The following is a 16946-nucleotide window of genomic DNA, read 5'->3' as shown; positions in this document are numbered from 1 at the left end:
TGCTTCCGGCCCTGGCCTGCAGCTTGACATGTTCAAGTTTAGAAAAGAGCCGATGTGTCGATCAGGTGTGCACGAGGCAGTCCGAGCTCCATTCTTTCATCGTTTCGTCTCTCTCCTTTCCCCGTCACCTCTGTTTCATTTCCACCCCATCTCTCTTGCTTGCTTGTTCGGTATTCTTTCACCTTCACATCACTCCTTAGAGGTTCTGTATCGTGAAATTCACTCTTCTCTCTTGACACAGTCGCATGAGCCGTTCGTGTGCAAGATTGTTCTGGCTCTATCGAGCGTTCGGAGGGAGGGCGTACACTGTTTTTAGCAGATCAGATGGTGTTGAGAGGTACGAGCTCGACGTAGAGGTTCTGTAGAGGTATCGGAGGAGGAAATGTTAGTGCTTGGAGTACTCTGTCGAAAGGCGAACAGCAGTGCAGTCAAACTTGCAACTTACGTGTGCTTCAAGGAACCACGCGCTCCTGCCTTGGAAGAACGGCTGCTTTGCAGCTGCGTGCTTGGTAGCAGCGGTAGCAGGCGCTGTGTGCAGGTTGACAGCCGGCTTCTTGACGTCGTATCTGAGTAGGATCTCGGGGATGATCTTGGAGAGCTCCATCAAGCTGATATTTTTACCGATGCAGGCGCGCGATCCGCCGCCAAACGTCATGTTGAATCGCTCCAGCGCCTTTCTGCCCTCCTCGCCGCCTTCGAGCCATCGTTCAGGCCGGAAGGTCTCTGCGTCTGCTCCAAATGCCTCCGCGTTGCGGTGCAGGACGTACGGGCTGATACCGACGGTGGTGCCGGCTGGGATGGGGTGCGGGTTCTTGCCGATGACGGCGCCTCCTTCGGGAACGTAGCGTGGAAGATCCATCGAGATGGGCGGCGACAGACGCAGTGCCTCCTTGATGCATGCTTGGAGGTACTCGAGTTGAGAGCCCTTGGCATATTTGACGGGCGAAGCGAGCTGGCCGGACTCGACAGCTTGGTTGATCTCTTCGCGCAGCTTGGCGTAGCAGGTAGGATGGTCGAGGAGGTAGCCAAAGAAGATGGTGAGCGACGTGGCCGTCGTATCGGAGCCAGCCGACATGACAGACGACGCTGTGAAGAGCACCTGCTTCATCGAGTACTTTTCCTTTGTATCAGGATCTCTGGCTTCCATAAACTTGGTCAGCATGTCAGGGCGCGAAGCCATGCCGCCATTGTCTTGGACTTCAGCATATCGGGTTTGAATCCGCGAAGAAGTCTTGTCGCCGATGACGCTGCCGCCCGGCTGTCCTGTGAGTCGTGGGAATAGCCACAAGATCCAGCTCGAAAGCAACGGCAGACATCCAGCGACCGCGCCCCACTGTGACAGATTCAACACCCCCGTCAAGAACCTCTCGTCGTCCCTACCTCTGTGCAGCAGGTTATACGACTGACCAAACGCCAGCTCTCCCACCACATCCATCGCAAAGAAGTGGAACCACGGATCGAGCTGGATTGCCTTGGTCTTTGTCTTTTCGCCGTGGCCCTCAGCCTCGGTAACGGCCTGCGTCTCAACCAGCTCGTCCAGCCGCTTGAGCATCAGTTCTGAAACGTCTTCGACGTACTCTTCGAGCTTGACGAGGCTGTTCATGCTGTACGCGCTTGCTACCGCTCTGCGGCGCTTGCTGTGCTGATGAGGGTCACGCTCGCTAAAGATGGAAGGATGCGCCTTGAACACCTGGAAAGATTTGTAAAAGTTCGACTTGCGGAACTTGCTGGAAATGCCGTCCGAGAGGCTGTAGATCGAGTTCATGGCGGACGGGTCCGAGAATGACAGGTGAGAAGGGCCAATACGGACAACGTCGCCGTGTTGCTTGTGGAGGGAGTACAGTGCAGGCGCATAGTCGCCTTGAAGAGCGTGCCAGAAGCGCCAGAAGGGGATGCCGAGACGCGCAGAGAGAGGGCCGGGATGGCGTGATAGTGGAGAGAGCGCGGTGTTATAGACCATCCATGCTGAGAGAAGTGTAGTCGCGGCCACGAAGACCTGCAGCAAAACAGGTAAGCCCGATAGCGGTGTCCAGATCGTCTTGGCGATCGTGGCGACGATAGAGCTCTCGGTAGTGCTGGGGTGAAGCGGTGCAGTCATGGTGATACGGCAAAGGCAGAGGCTGTGGTGAACAGACTACTGAAGAGAAGGAAGTGAGAGCAGGGTTGAGCCTGAGGGAGCCGAACTCGCTATAAGCTGAGTCGAGTCGAGGTCTATATAGTTTCGAAGGTACCAGCGACGCTTATCAACGAGCAGACTCATGCGCAGAGTGAATCCAGGAGTCAACGGGAGTCTCAAAAGGTATCAGTCAGCTGGTCCTGGTTCCTTGCTGCAACGGTCGATGAGAGCTATGCGCGTAACACACTACTGAGGGTGTCTCCGGGGCTCAGACCCGGACCGAGGTTGTGCACTCTTCAGACAGGCAAGGTGCCACGGCGAGCAGGTGTCGTGTGTGCGGGGATGACGAGTGCGGGGTGCATAAGGCTTCATCTGTCCACCAACGCCAGCTCCTCTTGCCGCCATTTCCTGCTCGCCCCATCGGCAGCTGTGAACCCTCTCGCCCGACACGCGCTCATAACGGCTCGGTTCATCTTTCAGGCTTGCCGGCGAACCTGCGGTAAATTTTCGAACGACTTAACACATTTGTCCTTTTTCCGGGATTGTGACACCAGGTATCGTTATATCAGACAGTCCTGACATGAGGCGATCGAGACAATGACCGCCAATGCAAATTTCTCCTGTTGTTTGTAACACCACTAGCTATACTTCATGCGTGTGTACTATGATACCGCCCACCCGAGCACGGGCGCGACGCTGACAATGGGCGAAGTAATCCCACCCGTTTGTAGATTTGCACCAGGATAATGAAGTGTGATACTTTGCTGGAATCTTGCATCCAATCATCTCAGCTTCTCCGTATGATCACCAAAAGCTGTGCTTCTCGCCCCATGCTCTTCGAAGGATCTGGAAGATGTTATTCGTTCTGCTGTTGGTGTCACCTGCTCAACGGTTCGATGGCAGCTCACCAAAGCTACAAAAGGCAAAAACCCTTCCGTCCCTTTCTACCTTCCTCATCTCACTCACTTCATCTTCGATTCTGACAAGCTTAGCTTCTGGCCAGCTCTTATTATACCTCAAGCCTCATGAAGACAGCCTTCTCCTTGGTTTGCCTGGTGGCCATTGTCGTCACCATGACGACAACCTCCGTATGTGCAGCTCCCACTGTGCCCGCTATCGAGCAAGCTGCTAAGGAGGCCGCTGGCGAGATTTCCGATGCTGGAAAGGCTGTTGACGTCGACGAGTTTGCCGAGAGACTGTCGAGTCTCCGCATCAACACTGGTAGCTCCAGGCGCCCCGTGACCGAAGACGAATTCCGTCTGCTCGCTCCGTCTGCTCGTAGGGCTCCAGCCTCCGATGAGAGGAAACTGGTGTGGCCACCTCGCTTCAGGGACGTCGATTCCGAAGAACCTGAGCATATCGTCCGACAGCGTCGCCAGTGACATCGAGTCAGCCTTTACGAAAGGAAGATAGGTCGAAGTCCTTGTTCGCCTATCCTCTTCTTCCCTCCACGCTACCGAAGCTGCACACGTGGTCGAAACATCCTAAGGACGGTCAGTGTGTCAACTTTCAATATCACCTCTCCTTTCTTGTAGACGAAGTTTCCTCAAAGTCTCAACCTCCCTTACCCTTCATTGACTGTGTGATGTTTGATGCTTGGACATACTGGCGGAACTTGAGAAAAAAAAGAGAAAAAAAAACCCCTCACAAAAAGCACAGCCCAAAAAATTGCAACGAGACTATTCAAAAAAAGAATGTGACCAGCCTGGGGCTCGAACCCAGAATCTCCTGATTAGCCAATTTCCTGTGGGGAAATCTTCGTAGTCAGACGCCTTACCATTGGGCCAACCGGCCAATTCATGTTTGTCTGCTCCTGAGTTGTATATATAATGCAACATTGTGAATGTCTGGTGGAGCCCAGCCCGCTCACGAAAGTCGCCAAGGGTGAGATCCTCCCACTCGCTTATTGTGCAGTGGCGCAATGATGGAAACGAAAATCGTCAAGATGAGGCCTTTCAACAGAGTATGTGCCTGGACTCCCAATAAGACTGGTGGTATCGTGCATCGTAGGGCCTGTCTTTCATGAGAAGCTGCTTTCTGATCGCATTCCCCTCGTCAGCGAGAGCCAAATGGTCAGCTGAGATGCGAAATCGGACCCTCGAAAAGGACGCTGCTCGGCACTGCAAACGGCACTGAATAGGGAGCGAGCGAGCGAAAGGGCAGGGCTGGCTTCATTGTTCCGGCTCGAGATGAAGTACCACCGCTCGATCGTTCCACCTCTCTTCCCTACTGAAGCCCTTTCCTACTCGCCACGCAAGCCCCACCGACGAGATCTCGAATAAAACCAACGGCAAACCCCCTCTCCGATCGTGTTTCTTTCCGCACATCGCTCGTCGTCCCAGAGACGTACAAATCCTATTCGCAACAATGCGTTCCATCCTACTGATGCTTCTTACGCTCTGTCTCGTGCAGCTCGCCACCGGAGCGCCAACGTTGTTGGACAGGCTAGCAGAAAAGGCGGAGGAAGCGAAGGCGGCACGACTGCAGCCGATTGCTCACCAAGGGTTCGGATCGGGGCTGCGAAACGCATGGCGCAACGTGAGGGCCAGCTTTCTACGCACAAAGACGTCCGACCGCTGGCTGCGCACCTTCGCTTCCTCAGGATCTGCTCGCCCAAACACTCGCAGCAGTCCCGCGTATACTTTTTCGAGCTTGGTCCGTTCGACCAGTAGTCAGAGCCAGCCGATGCTGCTCTCGGACACGGGTGCGATCGTTCCCGTCGGTCGGTCCTACATTAAGCACAGTGCGGCGGGGAGATGGATAGGGAAGGAGGTGGCACGGATGGAGTCGGCTAACGTGAAGTCGGCAGCGAGTGCGGGTGGGAAGTCGGAAGTGGGACGTCCGCTGCTGGACAGCGAGAGCTTGTCGACCCGTGCTGGTAGACGGATCAAGGAATTGCTCGAGGAGCCACAGGAGAGTGGGCCCATTCGACTGAAGAAGCCGCAGGCAGGCAACCCCAGAAGTAGCGCCGAGCATCGCAGCATCCAGGAGTGGCTGAGAGAGCCACAGGATACCTTTCCGTTGCTGCCGAGGAAGCCAGCAGACGGCCGCCCCGGAAGCAGTCATACCAATGACGAAGAGTACCCAGTGCGGTTGACGAGCGAGACTGTTGACGGCCCGAGAAGTTGGCGCTTTTGGTGAAGACCCTCAACAGGCTATTCCACTTTTGAACAGGCTCCATCTCAGCGATGATAGGCATTCTTTGCTTCTGCGAAGCTCCGTCCGTCCCGAGATGTCACTTTTACATCTGCTTACAACAGCGAGAGTGTGAGTTTTGTGCTTGCATGATTAATTGGGACAACTCAAATGGCGATGACGGGATATACATTAGATCGGAGAGAATCAGGCTGATGGTGAGCGCTTGTCACCCGGTCGCCAAGGGCACGGACACGGTTGCTCCTCCCTTGCGCTCATACCCATTCCAACACTCCCTCTGGGCTGAGCAGCAGTGCCCGCATCCAAGAGCGCCAGTGCCTCCTGCACAGCCTCTCGATCGATCAAGATCCTCCTCCTCTTGTGCTCCCTCTCGACATCGATCCCGTCTGCATCCTCCTCGGTCTTGATGTGCACCGTGGTATCCGAAGTGGTGTGCAGCAGCACCGGTTTGGCGGTGGCACGGTCGTTGCTGGTAGCCAACGAGGTCGACGTGATGCTGGAGCGAGACGGTTCGATCTCGACGGACGCTTCTCTCGGACGCTTGTTTGCGAGCAGAGGAGAGTGGACATTGCCACTGCGTTTGCTCACGACTTCAGCGAGCAGGTCAAGCCCGCCTTGCCACTGGGAGAAGCGCGGGTGGGAGCGGATCTGACGCCATGCGGATGGGATGGTTTCGCCAGGCGAGTCGTACGAGGACGCAGAAGGGAGCTGGCCGGTCGTGCTGGAACGCAGCATGCCTGGACGTGGTGGAGACAGAAGAGACGAGGCAGCAGCGGTGGCTGAAGAAGGTACGGAGGAGGAGGAAGGAGTGGGAGTGGCGGCAGCAGTGGTGACGGCTTCACAGAACGCTGCGAGACCTGGGTCGGTAGAGCAAGCGCCGCACGTGCTGGGGTCGCCTGTGCACACGGGCTCAGCCGATGGAGGTGATTCGGTGATAGACCAGAGCTTCTTGCCCGTCTTGCTCTTTGTGGAAAGCTTGAGCGAGAGCGGCACCGCAGCCACTACCGAGTTGCGGGAGACAGTGGACTCCGGCGGAGACTCGGGCTGCGGAACAGTGTACCAGAGCTTCTTGGCAGGGCTGGCTCTCCTGCGCTGGTCGAAAGCTACATCGTTTGCGTGGGTGAGGGAACCAATGCTCATCCTTCTCGAAGTATCTAATGCACTTGAAGCTGCTTTGCGTTTGGGGAGCGGAAGCGCAGAAGGGACGTCGCTGGGAAACGCGATGTGCGATGGCTGCGGATCTTTGTCGAGATCGAGAAAGTCGTCTGCACACACACAGGGGGAGGCCTCGGTGCAGAAGCCGCAGCCGCCATCGACAGAGAGATGGCCACCGTTGGGCAGCAGGGACGGGGACAGGAGCGATTCGGTCTTTTGCACACTGGAAGCAGCAGTAGATGAGGTGGATGCGGCTGCGGAAGGGGCTTCCGGTGAGGGCGGCTCGGACGACCAGAGGACAGGTTTGGAACTTTTGCGCGGAGTCGCTGACTGCGGATCGGCTAGCGGCTGAGCAAGTGCATTTGTGGTGGGGCCAGCGATAGATGCAGACGTCTTTGCATCGACGGCGTGGTTCTGAGGAGGACGGCGTCGGAGAGGCACGGACGCGGCGATCTGCTGCTGGTCGATGGGCGGGCTAGCCTGCTGTTGTTGTGCTGCTGCTGCTGCTGCTGCTGCTGCTTTGTCTGAGGCCATCTCTGCGAATCTGACGCCACCAGCACTCCTATCTCTATCGCGCTCGCTCTTTGCACCTGGCGCGACGAGGACACCCCTTTTAGGTGGAGTCTGTGGCTTTTCGTGCGCTGGCGCCTTGCATCCGGGACCAGACTTGGTGCTCGGGGTGAGACCGGGCAGTCGTCCACCGTTGGCCTTGGCCTGAAGAAGGTAACGCTCGATGTGGGCGAATTTTTCCTTCCACAGCGAAAGCTCTTTGCGTAGAGTCTCGTTTTCGGAGCGAAGCTTTTGGGCAACCTTTTGAATTTCGACGCTACGATCGATCTCTGCGGCTTCGTAGGCGGCAACTTTGGCCTCGAGCTCGGCGAGGTAGGACTGCTTACGCTCGCGGAATGCACGCTGAGAAGCACGGTTCTGGGCTTTGCGCTTGGTAAGGGGTTCCGTCTCGGAAGGCTTGCGACCGGGTTTGGCGCGTGCAGGCAGGACCCATTCCTTGGAAGGTTGGACTAGAGGACCGGCGGTGGCATCTTTTTTGGCAGCAGCGGTGGGTGCAGTAACAGAGGAGGAGGAGGTTGAGGATGGTGCAGGGCTGGCCGAGAGAGTGGGAGGAGGCAGGGCTGCTTTTGGCTTTGGAGGGGAGGCTGATGCGAGACGGGCCGGTGCTGGAGCAAGAGCGGAAGATGGTGCTGGTGCGAGTCGCGAAGAGGAAGCTTTGGGGGGTGCAGGTTTGCTGGATGACGATGCCAGAGGTCGCTGGGCGAGATTTCGATGTGCTGCAAGGGAGGATGCGGATGGGCCAGCAGATGAAAGCATGGACGCCATGGCTGGCGACGACATGATTGCGGTCACGATGGGCAGGTGCTCGCCAAGCTTGTCGAGGCGGGGTTGTCGTGGCGAAAACTAGATGCGATGGACGACACGGCGAGTCCGGATGTTGCGAGTATGCTGCTGAGCCAGCGTGACGACGGTATCGTGTGCAAGGTGGACTAATTGGGATGGTGTAGATGATGATGGTAAGAGCGATGAAAGCGAAGGCTTTGCCGTTGGGAAACGGCTCAGACAGGTATCGTGACTGCGGGCGCGAGACTGGTCTGGAGCCTGAGCGTGGTGAAATTGGGTGATTTCGTCCGTTATCAGATTAACTTTTTCTCAGCGAGCGTGCAGAGCGTGCGATCGAAACGAGTTTTCTCTGTCGTGCTCGCAAGCGAATCTCGACGCTGTTGTGATTGGCTGCTTGATTTGAACTAGACTCTAACTAGACCTGCAGTCCCCCACTTTTCAACCACTCGAATTCGAGCTTTGAAGGCAGGTTCGCGCAGCCACGCCTTATTTCGGGTGATGTGTGCTGCATGCCTTTGTTCAACTGCCGCAGTCAGCGCACTCTGGCCTTGGTTCCCCGTGAAGCCTCCGAGGGTGAGTCAGAGCTGATGTGCTGCGCGCTAGAACGAGAGCGCTCTTCGATCTCGCAACTTGTAATCAGATAAGTTTTACTTCAACCTCTCTCCGTCCACCCGAAGTGGCTGCTTTTGTCCTCTTGCGCCTGTAGCTCGCTCCTGATTGGCTGACTGTGCTTGGTTGCCCTGTCCTGCCTAGTCACCTGATCCTTGTCTCTGTTCCGCCTACGAGCTTATTGGTGTCGGCGTAATCGCACATGACTCACGGAAAGGAGCCGATCCTTCCGCTCACCAGCCGAAGTGTAGGAAGGACTCGGACGAGTGGATTGCGCATCCACGTTGCCCGCTCCTTTTAATGTTGGACACGACGCTCTCACATTTAAGAAACAAATTGCCTCCTCCGCCAACTGCCCCGCCCTTTTCTATGCTCTCGGCTGCTCGTACGACCGGAGCTTCCATAGTCGGGTGCCCGCTGAACCGGGTCTCAACCAGGGTACCGCTAAGCGAGACGATGGGGCCCAAGCATCGTCCACGCCGTCATCTTTGTACCGGTCCACGGCTTCCACACGGATGCCGGTGCCGGCTCACGATTTGGACCGCACATATCTTGTCTCGAATTCGGCCATAAAGGCGGACGAAAGTCCGATACAAGACGCCATATGACGATGTTAAGTCCATATTTCCTTAACTGCGCGACTTCATCCGCAACCTCGGAACAAAACGGTGCGCTATTTCGACCGAAAGTTTCGCACTTGACCGACGTGCAGATCGATAAAATGGTCGCTGAACGTGCTATTCTTGAAGACTTTCGTTCTTTCTTCTCAAGTGGTTGACATGGTCGTCCGAGGACGACGTTGTGACGTTCCAGTCATCGACCCGACGAAGCGTTGAAAACGAGCGAAAAGAGATAAAAGCGCAAAAGCCGGCTTGGGCTGAATGAAACAAGCGAGGGCGGGCGGTCAGGCGGAAAGGCGGCTATGGAAATCCCTTTTTCTCCGGAAAACACTCCGATGCTTTGCCGGTGCCTTTATACAGAGACCTCTCACCCGTCATGGCGCTACATGTAGAGCCGCCCTCCCTTGCTGGCTCGCCATCGGCTGCTGCCGCCGTTCTGCCTGTTTCCCTACTGAACTGCTGGCGACAATGAGGGGATGTCAAGATGGAATTGTGGACGTAGTTTGGCACGGGACGGTGTGTGTGGACGGGAGAGTTGACCGTCAGGCCATTAATTCCGAAGTCCGATGGCGCCCAGAATGTGCTCAGCTCAGTAACCCTTTCTCGAATGACAGGCGATCAGCGGCTTGCATTTCCTTTTGACAGCTTTCAACGTCTCGACACGGCTGCTCCACGGAGAAATTCGCGACGAGGAGGAATTTGATGAGTCAAAAGCAGTTAGATGGCGTGCCAATCAAGTTAAACGCGAAGTTCGCCGAACTGATTTTTCTTTTTCCACTTTTTTTCCACGGAATGCTGGAATTGCCGTCAGGGTCTCCGATATACGGCAATCGTGTTGACCGGACTCGCGTCAAGGATAAGGTATCGTCCCACCAAGCTCGCCGACCGGCACGGTCGACGCTTTCAACTCAGGACTCCTTGTCAATGACTCATGACCATGCTACGTACCACCATTGCGACTTATCTCCCCTTCCCCGCATCACGAGACACCTTTCCGGATCCAAGGCTGCAACGCTTCTCCACATCACACCATCACGGCCAACAGCAGGCGCACTCGGCATTCCTACATCGGCTCAGCGCAGCGCATAACCGTATATAGGATACCCCACAACACTCTTCCGGGTCTCGCTACCCATCTCTCTTCCAACACACACATGTCAACCATGCCGTACCAATACCTCACCTTCAGCGATCTATACGAGGAAGAGGTGCGATCCTCTGCACCTTCCTCACCCGTCATGGGTGCATCTTCGTCGTTATCCCCCGTCTTCCTGCTGCCTTCTCCATCACCATCATCGTCGCATGACACCTCGTCGCATCCTCACCATGCCTACTTGCATCCGACGCGATCGCACTCGCAGCAGCGCCGTCATCGACACACTCGCGACGTACACGGCCACGCGATGCTCAAAACGCTGACGCAGGACTCAGACGACGTTGCCCCCGCCGTATCGTACCCTTCCTCCCGATCTTCTTCTTCGGCGACTGCGTCGTCGTCGACGCACCTCGACCTGCTCCGCGTGTTCAAGCGCAAACTCTCCATGTCGTCGTCGTCGAAAAAGCACACAGCACACGCCTCGGACTCGTCCGCCTTGTCCACACCCACTTCATCCCGACGCTCCTCGTTCACCTCGCACGGCTTTGCCTCGCTGCATCCCGTCTCCGCAGCGTCGAGCGCAAACACATCGCCTGCCATCTCGAGACAGGTTACCAAGAACTTCTCGGACTACGAGGCCATGGTGCACCACACGGCGAGGATGGAGCAGCAGGAAGAGGCGACACGCCAAAGGGAGCTACAGGAATACTTTAACCAGGCCGCTCAGACCGGATTGAGTCTCAGGAGGTTTTAACGAGACCTACAACATACACACTTGATACCCACGAATGAGACGAGGAACTTGTATTTTTAGTATTCTCATATATACACCACTTTATACTAATACCAACACTTGGCCGCCTGTGGTGGGCCAGTTGTACACTCCATTCTCATCGTCTGTGAAAGTTGACACTGTGGGCTGTGAATGCACTTGCCTGGATTGCTTTCGCTCGACTAGACCTTCTCCCGTGCCCCCTTGAACTCCTCCCGACCGAGGGCAGCGCTCAATGCCTTGAACGCGACCGCAAAGTCCTTGTCCTTGAACTCGTCGTTCCCGCCCAATGCCTGATAGATACTAGCCGTCAGCTGGCCCAACGGTGTCGGCACGCCCTGCAGCTTTGCCGTGTTCATCGCCAGCTTCAGATCCTTGGCCATCAGGCGTGCGGCAAAGCCGCCCTGGTAATCGCGATCCGCCGGCGGGCTGTACTTGGTTCCCTCAAGCGCACCGGGGCAGGGGTTGTTGACCTCGCTCGACCAGCACTTGCCCGTCGACGTGTTGATGATGCCGGCGAGCACGTTGGGTGGCAATCCATGTGCGGTGCCGAGCAGCATCGCTTCTGTGACGCCGAGCATCGAGATGCCCAGCAAGAGGTTGTTGGCGATCTTGGCGATCAGACCGTTGCCGTTCTTGCCGCAGTGAATAGCGCGCGAGCCCATCATGGCAAGCAGCGGCTCCGCTGCGGCGAAAGCGATGGGAGAGTCCGAACCGACCATGAACGAGAGCGTGCCTGCGTTGGCGCCGACCACACCACCTGAGACAGGCGCATCGATCATGTCGAATGCCCCGTGTGCGTTGGCGGTCTTGATCTTGGTGGCTGTGGAGACAGCGACGTCCGGGTCGAGCGTGGTACAGTCGATGCACAGCGTCTTGGCCTGCACATCGTCGGCTGCAGCATCCTTGTACGACTCGAGTCCATCCAAAATGCCGTTTTCGTGTGTGTAGACGCTCTCCACTTCGGGCGAAGAGGGGAGCATCGTCACGATGGTTCCGGACAGCTTTGCGATGCCCGCGGGCGACGAAGCGGCAAGGATATTGCGGTTGGCATGAAGCGACGTGTTGGCTGTTAGGAAGCGCGTGATTGACTGCTCGAATGTGTCGTGTACGACGAACGTGACGGCAGGGTCAGGATGGGCAGCGAGTGTTTTTGAGAGCAGATTGTTGGCCATCTCTTTGCCCATTGCACCAAGACCGATGAAGCCGATCGTCTTGCTGCGATCATGTGGTGCGCACCTGCGTACGGTGTGATACAACAAAAGTCGAGTTGATGGAAGCATTGTCGACGAGTACCAGTTCGGTGGTGTGGCAGTAGTAAAAGTGAGAAGAGGTGAAGGACAAGAAGAAGCAGCGTTTCAATGACGCTCAGACCCTCACTGTTCGCATCTCGCCTTGCGAAAAAATGCGGGGAGAACCCAATATCAGGCATCCAGGTCGCGGTGTGCTGCCTCTTGTGTTTAAACCGAATACCCGGCAAGGATTTCCCCTTTCCCTCTCCGCTTCTTTCGGATTTGGCGGCGCCTCCTCAGCTGTCGCTTTCTCACCCCTCCTCACTCCTCGATTCATCTCCTCTTGCGAACACGACTGACCCACAGCAACACGTTCTTTGCGATGCATCTGCTGGATCTGGTATCTATATTTGCATTGCGCATGCAATCTAATCCCTCAATCTCGGCCGTTCTCGACCTCAGACACCTTGGTCTTCTTCTTACTGCCCGTACTCTTGATCGACACGCCCGCCGCACTCCTCTCTTTGGCCCTCAACCTCTGTCGATCCTTCTCGCTCATCCCCCTCTGTTCATTCACCTTCTGCCGGAAGCGTGCCTCTTGCTCGCTCTCCACGTCCTTGCCTAGCACGTACTGCCTGAAGCCGGTTCGGAGGTTGAGGAAGCCCTTGCGGAACCAGCCCATGTTCATGAGTTCCTGCTGGTCTTGCAGCCGCATTTCTTCGCGCAGCCTCTCTTCGCGTTGGCGACGGGCGCGCGCGGCAACGGTGAGGAACTCGTCCGTGATGAACGCCTCGCTAGCGTTAGTCAAAGCGTAGGCAGGGATCGGGGTCGAAGACTTTTCCGAGGTGCGTGCAAAGTCGGGGAAGAGTGAAGAAAAGGGGACCGAGGATGGGTCCACAGATGCCGACCTGATTCCGAGTCCCTCTGCTGACAGGTTGGTTGGCGATGGCGTGCTGTCCGATTTGTTGAGGATCGAGCGTGTAGCTGACAAAACGGCGGCAGGAGCCTGTTCCGCTGTAGTAGCGGCGGCGGCGGCGGCGGCGGCGGCCGCCACAGCACGGTTCGCCTGCAACCTCGCCAGCGCCTCACTCCGCTGCACCATGAACCGATACGCTTGGTCCTGGAACGGTCGGAACAGGTGGCAGAGCCAATGATGCACCACGTTGAAATCATTGCCGTTGCTGAGGAACACCGCTGCAGCGTACGCCTCAAACATGTCGGCATCGCGCTTTATCAGCAGCGGCAGCTTTGCCTTTTCTTCCTCGGTCTGTGCCGGCTCGCCCTCCTTCTTGGCCTGCCGCTTCGTAGGCGTCGCGTCGTCAGCATCCACTGAGTCATCATCGGGCGAGCGCGCTTTGCGGAGCTCGCGTCGAAGTTCATCGCGCCTGGCAGCGAGTCCACATTCCTGGAACAACAGGGCTAGAAAGTTGTTCTGCGTCGGGTAGTTGGACAGCCGAGTGAGTGATCCTTCGTTGACATCTGGGTACGAGTGGTAGGCGAGCAGCCGCGAAGACATGTTGACGATCGAATCGCCCAGCTGTTCTAGCCGCTCGTGGTCTTCCAGGTCAAAGTCCTCGACTAGATCGTCGAATGCTAACTCATCCTTCCGAGCTTGCTCCGTATCGCCGTATTCCCCGTCCACACCGCCTGCTGACGTTGATGACGCTGCTGGATGTCGACCAGAGATCTCCTTGGCCAGACCGAGCGAGAGCACTTCGAGCCATTTGTCCTTGACCTGCGGGATCTCGCGCCCCCACGCTTCCGGGTCGGGGCCAAGGTTGAGCCATACAGCATCTTTGCCATCGAGGTCCTTGGGTGGCACTCCTTCCGGGTACGGGTAGAAGAAGGACTCGTCTTCGTCGACCATGCCGCGTTCGCGTGCTTCGCGAATGGCTTGGAAGATGACACGGGCTTGCGATTCCATGCGTTCGGATTTGGTCATGAACGGCGAGGTCGAGGTGGCTTTCTTGTTCGCTAGCTTTGCGGATGGTCTGGCTGGATCATTGTTGCTTGGGGTTAGTTGCAATGTTTCTGCTGGCGTTGGAGGCGTCGCGAGGCTAATGGTCGAGGCGGAAGAACCTCCTGGCAAATCACTCTCTTGCAGCGGACGCGTGTTGGGCGCAGTTCCGAATCCTGAAAGCAGCGAGGAGATGTGACTTCGAAACAGCGAGCCGCTCCACCCAGCTGTAGGGTCGGAGGCATCTTGACCCTTGAGCCTCGACCGCCATTGGTCTACTTCTTGGCTCTCTCGTGAGGTGCCTGGCAGCGGCGATGGCCCTTCACTCTCCTGCAGGACATGCTTGACCCTCAGGATGGGATGTGGTCCGGCTGTGTCAGCTGCGCTAGAGACGTCTTCGCTTTTACTCGCACCCGCTGCATCGTCACCTTGTGCCGGAGTGCGGCCGTTGAACTTTGCCTCTTTGGCTGACCGCTCCTGCTCTTGCCTCTGGCGGGCCTTGATCGCTTTGCGTGCTCTTTTGCCTAGCTTTTGTGGTTCATCTGTCGAGATATCCCGGTGTGGCGATGGTTGTGCATCGCGTGCAATATCTTCCTGTACCTGTGCAGCATCACGGCTGGACGAGGCGATGTGCCTGCTTGTGGCCGCAACTCGATACGCCGGAGGAATCGACAGCAGTGTGCGTCGAGCTAAGTGCACGTACAGTGTCGTGTGGGGTTGAAGCATCTTTCTTGTGAAATGAAGCATCAGCGATGCAGTGTCATTCAAGTGGTACTAGGAATGCATGGTTGTGATATAGCTGATGGAGGCGAGGCCGGGCTGAGGTAATGAAGGTTAGACAAAGGGAACGTTGACTGATCAACGAGCTCTCGGTAACTAAAATCGAGCAGTGGAGGTGTCGAACGTGCCTATTCTTCCGACGACGCATCATCGCCGTTCACACTTGTCAGTGTCGAATCGGGAGCAAGACGAAAAAAATCGGGATGGTCATAGTCCCCACCTCATCAAGCCTGACAACGACCTTGCTTGACCCACCATGTGGTTAACGAAGTCGACAGCACATGAAGCTCAAGAGGTGGGATTAGCTCAGCTGACAACAAAAGCAGAGCAATGAAGCACACTGCGTGCAGACTTGGACGAGCGACGTTAAGCTTGCACCAGCAAACCTCTCAAACGGTTCACTGCTCGACGACCATCTTTACCTCTCTTTCTCTCTCTCTCTCTCTCACACACACACACACACGCACACCCTCTCTCCACCTGTACATTCCTTTTCGTTAAATGCAACGATGCTGATCATCAAGGCGAAATTGATCCTGCCATTACTTGTGCTGGTTCTTCTGACCTTTGGTTGCCGCGCATCGCAACACAGAAGGGCCGTCCTCTTCGGCAGCAACACTGAAGAGAAACGCAACCTCGGAGGACAGATGAAGGACTGGTATTTGTTGCAAATGACCCACAACTTTATGTGCACCGATACAGGTAGAGTCGTCCCCGTTGATCCCGAAACGGGACACCTGCTGCTCAAGGGACTTCGTAAACGAGGCTGGATCGACGACATTCTTGGCCATTCGCACAAGACCGAGCACGGTCGCTGCAAGAATTGTAAGTGTCCAAGCCCCACGTTCCATTCCAGTGTTCATTACTTTCGAGGTCGGAGATACTGACCAGACCTGCTTTTTTGTTCTTGTTTTGTCTTGTATCGGTACTTGGTGCGGCGTGATAGCTACGTGGGTGCTGCCTCAGGGCTGGACGCAACCGATCCCCGTGACGCAGTTCCTGGCCCAGTATCCTTGGATGACGGTCGACGAACGCGGGCAGATTCGACTGCGCGACGACTTCCGTGCTTGGGTGGACCAGCAAGCTGCGGCTAGAGCTGCCAACCCAGCTCAAGCAGCAACGGGTGGTGGTGGAAGCGACTATGGCGTTGGAGCGGTTCCGGATGGAGGAGCAGGCTATATCCCTCCTTCGGCGATGCAGGTGGTTGCAGGCACGGGTACCACCTCTGCCTTTGGCCAAAACGCGTTCGGCAATGGTGTGACAGCGGGATCTGCTGCGCACGTCTGATGTGCCTGCCTTTTTCAGCTCCCTTCAGCGACTGCAGCCCTCTTCGTTTCTTGTTCGATTGTTTGGCTTTGCAATGCGATCTTCTTCGTGCGTGCTCTCGAGTGCATCACTTGCCGATTGCTTTCATTGCAATCGGGTTGGCATGAACCGTGACGCTGGTCATCCTGATCTCGCTTGTCGGCCTGTTCTTACTATCGACCGGGACAACCTCCATGGCGTCCAGCGTTCCTCCGTCCTCTGCGCCATCGATGACCTTACCGATGATGGTGTACTTCCCGTCCAGATGCGGCTGTTTGGCGTAGGTGATGAAGAATTGCGACTTGTTGGTATCCGGACCTGCGTTGGCACATGCGACGATACCTCGGCGGTCGAACTTGAGTGTAGATCGGATCTCGTCGGCGAAAGGCTTGCCCCAGATTGACTGGCCGCCTTTGCCTGTACCCGTTGGATCGCCGGTCTGGATCATGAACGCCTTGATGTTGCGGTGCCATTTGACGTCGTTGTATGTGCCAGCTGCACAGTGACCGAGGAAGTTTTCAGCTGCACGTGGTGTTGTTTCGCAGAACACTTCCACCTGCAAGTGAGCAAGAGGCAATCTGGCGTCAGTAAACAACTCGTTAGAGGTTGGCGAGGAAATCTGGAACACACCTTGATGTCACCGAGGGTGGTGTGCAGAGTGACCGACATGATTAGTAGACGTTGGTAATCGCTACGCCTACGATGCTTTTGCCCCAGCGATTGCTGTGAAGCTGATGTCCGTTGATGCTGCGTGGGTACCAATGAACAAGGAAAACAGGAAACAAAAAGCTGAGA

At 56.4% G+C, this 16946-nt stretch overlaps 8 protein-coding genes across 8 annotated transcripts; 3 read left to right on the top strand and 5 right to left on the bottom strand.

The window, feature by feature from the left end:
- Nucleotides 1-320: 320 nt before the first annotated feature.
- Nucleotides 321-2098, bottom strand: EX895_005046 (uncharacterized protein; the record flags this gene model as incomplete). Its single annotated transcript, XM_029885640.1, has 2 exons — nucleotides 321-359; nucleotides 446-2098. The coding sequence occupies 2 exons, from the start codon at nucleotides 2096-2098 to the stop codon at nucleotides 321-323; spliced, it is 1692 nt and encodes a 563-aa protein (XP_029738206.1).
- A 1091-nt stretch (nucleotides 2099-3189) lies between these two features.
- Nucleotides 3190-3498, top strand: EX895_005045 (uncharacterized protein; the record flags this gene model as incomplete). Its single annotated transcript, XM_029885639.1, has 1 exon — nucleotides 3190-3498. The coding sequence occupies one exon, from the start codon at nucleotides 3190-3192 to the stop codon at nucleotides 3496-3498; it is 309 nt and encodes a 102-aa protein (XP_029738205.1).
- A 1960-nt stretch (nucleotides 3499-5458) lies between these two features.
- On the bottom strand, nucleotides 5459-7777 carry EX895_005044 (uncharacterized protein; the record flags this gene model as incomplete). The annotated part of the gene is made up of 1 exon (XM_029885638.1): nucleotides 5459-7777. The coding sequence occupies one exon, from the start codon at nucleotides 7775-7777 to the stop codon at nucleotides 5459-5461; it is 2319 nt and encodes a 772-aa protein (XP_029738204.1).
- A 2395-nt stretch (nucleotides 7778-10172) lies between these two features.
- Nucleotides 10173-10859, top strand: EX895_005043 (uncharacterized protein; the record flags this gene model as incomplete). Its single annotated transcript, XM_029885637.1, has 1 exon — nucleotides 10173-10859. One exon carries the CDS (start codon nucleotides 10173-10175, stop codon nucleotides 10857-10859), a length of 687 nt encoding a protein of 228 aa, XP_029738203.1.
- Nucleotides 10860-11059: 200 nt separating this feature from the next.
- On the bottom strand, nucleotides 11060-12064 carry EX895_005042 (uncharacterized protein; the record flags this gene model as incomplete). The annotated part of the gene is made up of 1 exon (XM_029885636.1): nucleotides 11060-12064. One exon carries the CDS (start codon nucleotides 12062-12064, stop codon nucleotides 11060-11062), a length of 1005 nt encoding a protein of 334 aa, XP_029738202.1.
- A 481-nt stretch (nucleotides 12065-12545) lies between these two features.
- EX895_005041 (uncharacterized protein) lies at nucleotides 12546-14792 on the bottom strand (the record flags this gene model as incomplete). Its single annotated transcript, XM_029885635.1, has 1 exon — nucleotides 12546-14792. The coding sequence occupies one exon, from the start codon at nucleotides 14790-14792 to the stop codon at nucleotides 12546-12548; it is 2247 nt and encodes a 748-aa protein (XP_029738201.1).
- Nucleotides 14793-15517: 725 nt separating this feature from the next.
- EX895_005040 (uncharacterized protein) lies at nucleotides 15518-16133 on the top strand (the record flags this gene model as incomplete). The annotated part of the gene is made up of 2 exons (XM_029885634.1): nucleotides 15518-15671; nucleotides 15793-16133. The coding sequence occupies 2 exons, from the start codon at nucleotides 15518-15520 to the stop codon at nucleotides 16131-16133; spliced, it is 495 nt and encodes a 164-aa protein (XP_029738200.1).
- Nucleotides 16134-16239: 106 nt separating this feature from the next.
- On the bottom strand, nucleotides 16240-16820 carry EX895_005039 (uncharacterized protein; the record flags this gene model as incomplete). The annotated part of the gene is made up of 2 exons (XM_029885633.1): nucleotides 16240-16707; nucleotides 16782-16820. 2 exons carry the CDS (start codon nucleotides 16818-16820, stop codon nucleotides 16240-16242), a joined length of 507 nt encoding a protein of 168 aa, XP_029738199.1.
- Nucleotides 16821-16946: the final 126 nt, after the last annotated feature.

Source organism: Sporisorium graminicola, chromosome SGRAM_5 (genome assembly GCF_005498985.1).
Source record: "Sporisorium graminicola strain CBS 10092 chromosome SGRAM_5, whole genome shotgun sequence".
NCBI classification, from domain to species: Eukaryota; Fungi; Basidiomycota; class Ustilaginomycetes; order Ustilaginales; family Ustilaginaceae; genus Sporisorium; species Sporisorium graminicola.
This window is presented reverse-complemented; position numbering and strand designations above follow the sequence as displayed.